General features: G+C 32.5%; 1 protein-coding gene across 1 annotated transcript in view; it reads right to left on the reverse strand.

The window, feature by feature from the left end:
- LOC105121958 (HXXXD-type acyl-transferase family protein) overlaps positions 1-2,276 on the reverse strand; it is a 9,478-nt gene extending 7,202 nt beyond the window's left edge. Inside the window, exon 1 of the mRNA XM_011020844.1 lies at positions 599-2,276. Within this exon, the coding sequence (XP_011019146.1) occupies positions 720-2,132 (1,413 nt within the window). The 5' untranslated portion in view covers positions 2,133-2,276 and the 3' untranslated portion in view covers positions 599-719. The remainder of the gene's footprint in view (positions 1-598) is intronic.
- Between the last annotated feature and the right edge of the window lie 3,512 nt (positions 2,277-5,788).

Raw genomic sequence — 5,788 nt, forward strand, 5'->3', positions numbered from 1 at the left:
ACTGAAAGTGTTATGAGTTTAATAAACCGTCCTGTCTTTTAACCTAAGTTGAGTTACATCTTAAGTTTTAAGTATCTAAAACTAAAAATCCTACTACTAGAACAATTATACAAATTATATATATCTAAGGTAATCATCTCCTTACACTTATAGATGTACAAAATGTATCTTAAAGGATCTACTATACTTACTAACTCAATACCACACTTATTAACTCAATAATAATATGTAAATGATATTTGTTCTCTATTAATACCACCAAAAGCTAAGAGGTTTCTCAGTCCCTGGATTTTTGAATCCTCTCAATTGAGATTGTTTTTACATGTATTTAAAAATTTTAGCATTAATTTGGTGTTTTCTAAGATTACAAGAAAAAAATATTTGCAACATTTTTATTAACCATTATCTATAACACAACTGAATAACTTAAAACATAGAAATGCATTAAGCTGCTATTTTCAAAGTCTAAAAAATTACACACTCGTTGCTTGTATCTTTTACATGAAAAGTTAATTATTAAAGGAAAAAGACAAAAAGAAAAAAGAAAAAAGAAAAAAGAAAAGAAAAATCTCAACCATCCATATCAATCAAAATTTACCCTCAAACTTATCCTCTCAACTTCGTGGCCGGATAATATACCCCAAAGCGATTGTGATTTTTATTTCTTCATTTCTTTTCTTCAAGCAATGAACCAGAGCTTTCACTATAGTGTAAACCACTCACACAATTTCTGAAACATATTGCATAAACTCATCATCGTTTTCAAGACCAGTCATTGTGTCAGGTGACAAAACAACCTCAAGATCAACGCTCCCATTTCCATCTCTCCCAGGAAAAGCTGATATCTTCCCATCAAATTTATTGGCCCTACCACTCCTCACTGCCAAAGGTCGGCCCCACCCAAAATCGTTATCATACATTGGAAATCTTGGAGAACTCCCCATCGTGATTGATGCTCCATCAAAATTCCCCAACGGAAATAACCGCGGCTCCTTTTCCCAGTCTGATATACCCTTCCGCACCGTACCATCATCATGTGCGACGACGTTTCTGTGCAGCAATTCAGCTCCGAAGCTCAGGTCCTTTGATAAAAGCTCTCCAGCCGAAGCAGTCGTTGGGATGCTTTGAATCGCGTTGCCAAAGTAATACGGCTCCAGCTGTGGCTCCAGCCGGTGCCTGCAATTCACTGCCATACGAAACGTCGTCATGTTAGACGGCATTAGTTTCCTCGCACGTGTCACTGATCTCCATAGCTGCGCGCAAAGGGACTGAAACGAGGAAATCTCCGCAGTTTTGTCCTTCACTAAGAAAAGGGTAGCTACTTTCCCGTTACTTTCTCCGTTAGCGGCTTTCCAACTGTCGTTTCTTTGCTTTCCGAAAATCTCCGCCGAATTGCAAATTAAATCACTGTTATTAGCTCTGAATTTGAGCTTGAGAATTGCTTCTCTTCTAAAATGAAAAACTCTCTCACGCAATGGCTCATCACCAGAAAATGTCACTTTCGGCCCACCGGCAGGGAATTTAAGCACCGCAGGTGAGTTAAACAAGGTGTTGCGGGAAAAGTCTGGTGAATTAGAAATTTTTTTAGATCCCTTGCATATTTCAGCGAAGGTATTGAAAAAGTGCCAGAATGAAGTGCCATCAGTAACAGCATGGTTTACCGAGCAGCCAATGAATATGCCGTCTTGCAGTTCAGTGACCTGAACTGCCATTAATGGTTTTGAATGACCCGAATAACTGAGGGTCTTGTCGAATGCGAAGAATCCTTTGAAGCATTCAGGGACGTCGGTTGGAGAAAGAATGGTGTGGATAGAGAGGTGTCTTGCTTTGGCTTGGATGAAATCAACGCCTGCATCGTTGCATACAATATGGACATGGCCACTAGGGTCAGTTTGGAGGCGGCCAGCAAGAGCAGGGAAGTGAGAAAGAGCGACGGAGAGGGAGTGTTTGAGGAATGTGATGAGGTCATCAATGGAGTATGGTGGATAAGGGAGGAGGACACCCTTCTGGATGTATTGGCAAGAGAGCATGGGGAGGTCAGAGACTGAGAGCTGTAGGGTTTCGATGGTGGTGGATTTTTGGTCAGGGTAGATTGTGCATCTTGAGACGATGGTGGTATTGGAAGAAGGCATTTTTTTTTTCGCCTTTTTATTGTTAATGGCGATCAAGTATGGGCAGGAAGGAGGATGGTGTGTGTGAATGTAGCTGAAAGTGGTAGGGTTTATATAGAGGAGGGAGGATTCATGAACTTGGAGGGTAGTTTCGTGGTGATGTTAATACCTGCTCTTGTTTCATTGTCTATGCCTTTGTTTATGGCCTTTTTATCAACAGAAGATGTATTCGACAGGAAGAGTCGTCATGGTGGGGTATTCTGTGTTGGACCAAGTATAGAAAGACATGCTATAAATATTTTGGATGAAATTATTCAAAATTCTATGTATATATAAAAAGACAATGTTTTGATTAGTGATGCAATGCCATTTCTCATTAAGATTATTAAAATCTCAAGGATAAAATAATGACAGAGATTTTTTATATCCAAATTCAATGGTGAATTGGATGATTATATATATGTGTGTGTGTGTGACTTGGATGATTATTCATATATATAAATTCAATGGTGACTTGGATGATTATTCATATATATAATTCTTGTGGTGACTTGGATGATTATTCATATATATCATTCTTGGTATGAATAAACATTGACTGCAGCTCAGAAATCAGAACGAGATTGATTAATTATCGAGGGCCAAGGAATCAATTCATAGAGCCGATTTTTTTAATAGAATCATTTTCGGTTGCTAAATTTTCATTTAAAAATGTATTTAAATAATATATTTTTTAAATTAACATTAAAATATAAAAAAATTAATTTTAAATAAAAAAATCTTTGGCCAGAAGTACAAGCAAATATTCATGTCGAAGTCGAGAACTGCATGTCAAAGAGCTCCATGGGTCGATGATCAGGAAGTAAAAGATGGCACCATGCACAGGATCGTGGACCAAAACTAAGTACTGTTTCTTTCTTGGAATCTCAAGTTCATTGCCGAAATCTGCAACATCTCTTGGGGTCTCTACAACCAGCTGATTCAATCTCTGTGATTATCTCTGGTATTGGGTTTTAAGCTCTAATTTTATTTAATCCAGACTGCTTTAGGTTGACATATTCCTTAAAGAGAAAATCACAAGAATCATGCAGAACGTGGGACTCATTTCCAGCATGTGTGTAAGTAGATCAGCTGAAGTTTTGCCTGGAAAACATGCTCGAAGTCTCATCAACACCTCATTGCATTGCTTTGCTCGCACAAACACTTGAATATTAGTGAGGAGGCACCAAACATCCCCCATTGAAATTAAATAGGAGCATGTGCTCTACTTCACTCCTGCTCGTTCCAGGAAATTAAAGCACATTAATTTCCATCTTCAAAATGTCCAATTGATTGACGTTCAAACCTTTGAATCAACCTTGTTAATTGATATGAAATGACTAATAAGGCAATTACTTTTCTTTCTTTTTTATTTTATTTCTTCCAACCAATGAAATCAGCTGAAACCTTAGATTGCAATTACGTACAAAGCAACAATGGCACAGCAAGATTCTCTTGGCTGCGTTCACGTCTTTTAAAATCTCAACTTACTCTGATTAATTAATTTCATGTTATTCTATTCTTCTCTAATCATTCTATCGGTTAGGGCTCCAACTGTAAGAGCTTTGTCATGAGGTAGGCATCTTATTACTAAAATGAATTATTATCATATACCCAAATATTAATTAGCAGTAGCCACCTTTCCAATTTATATTATATATATAGCTAGCCACCTTCCTTGCTCACCAAAACCCGTCTAGAGTGTTTCAAAAAAAAAAAAAAAACTTGATTAAGCATGCATGACGTATGACACAAATCCTATAAGAAAATAAAAATAATGGTTCTCCAAAATGGGAAGGAGAATTAAGGGAAAAATAAAATAAAATAAATAAATGAGAGGGTTTTTTAATGTACTGATATAATATAATACTATTCATTAAAATAATATTTTTTAAAACTATACCCTTTTTTTATCAATTTCAATTTTACCCTTTAACATTATATTTATTAGGGTTTGAACTTCATAATTTTTTTAATTAATTTTTTATAAGTTCATCTTAAACTCATGATTTAGACAATGGATTTAATAGGTTAACTTGATTGACTCAAGTTTTTATATTTTTATTCTCAATTAATTTTACTCAATTTCATCCTTCAACATTAAGTTGATTAAGAATCAGGCTTCATCATTTATTTTGATTTTATTTTTTTATAAAATTATCCCCATCTCATAACTCGAGTTATGGGTTTAGTAGGTTAATCTTGATTGACACAAGTTATTTTTCATATTTTTTTTAATCATTTTTATTTTATCTTTTAACATTGAGTTAATTGAGAATTGAGTTTCATAATTTATTTTAATTTTCTTTCCATTGGGTTATCTTGATCTCATGACCCAAGTCGTAATTTGACAAGTTAGCTCGAGTTAATTTGAGTTAATTTCTTGGGTTTTTTTTTTATTTTTTTAGTTTCATTCTTCAATACTGGATTTATTGAAAATTGAGTTTCATAATTTGTTTTAATTTACTTTCTGTTGGAGTTATCATGATCTCATATCTTGATATGCAATTAATACACGACTAGCAAATCAATAAATACAAACAAAAATACCAAGGAAATATTTTTATTAAATTTCTAACAAATTTTATAGATGAACATACATCCTCGGTGTATAGCGAGGGAATTACAGTGGAAAAAAAATTTAAACAAAGCAAAAAAATAATAACATGTCATTTTTTACCAATAGAATTATGATGGAATAAATTATGTCGGTAAAATCCGTTGGTAATTCCATTAGAGCTCTAAACTTGTTCACTCTCCAATTGCACTGTTAATTATTGTTTTTTAAAGACAAAAGCATCGACAAATTAAAAGTCATTGGTATTATTTGGCGGGTTTTATAAAAATTTTTGATTAAATTAAAAATTTAAATTAAATATTATAGACAGAATCACATAATAATTAAAAAGCTGTCGGTGATATTTAACAATTTTTGAAATTTTTTTATTAAATTTTAAATTTAAATGAAATATTACCAACAGAGTTACTGATGAAATATTTAAAAATATTAATATTTAATTATTCATCAATAAAACCATCGATAAAACACCTAATAAAAGGTCTGAAATCTCCAATTTCACAACAAACAAGTCTCATTTCTTCTTCTTCATCATCGTCTTCAATATCCATTTCTTTCTCTTCTCTTCTCTTTTTTCCTTGACTTTTTCTTTTCTCCTCCATGCTCAAGTATGTATTTTTTCCCTTCTTTTTTCTTCTTAGTTTTTATAATTAATATACTTTATGATTTTTTTTCTCTTCTTAACATTACTTGCAACTACATTAAGGTAAGATTTTTTCGTTTTTTATTCTAGTTTTTGTTTCCACTATATTTTTTTATTTGTTTTAATTTTTTTTGTTCTTAATAATTGTATAAATGTTGTTGTAGGATTATTTTTTTGTCCATATGAGATCAATTTTTAGTTGATTTATTTATAGGATTTTAAAATTTTTAGTAATTGCTACTTTATTTTTTTCATATGAATTTTTTTAGTTGAATTTATTTTTTCTTGTTATTTATTTGTTGCAAATTTGTTTGAGTTGATTTTTTTTTTCAAGTGACTTGAGTATTATAGGGTGTTGATTTATATTAATTTATTTATTTTATAGTTTTCTAAAATATATTTTTTAAATATATACTA

Source organism: Populus euphratica, unplaced genomic scaffold, assembly GCF_000495115.2.
Source record: "Populus euphratica unplaced genomic scaffold, PopEup_1.0 scaffold46.1, whole genome shotgun sequence".
Classification (NCBI taxonomy): Eukaryota; Viridiplantae; Streptophyta; class Magnoliopsida; order Malpighiales; family Salicaceae; genus Populus; species Populus euphratica.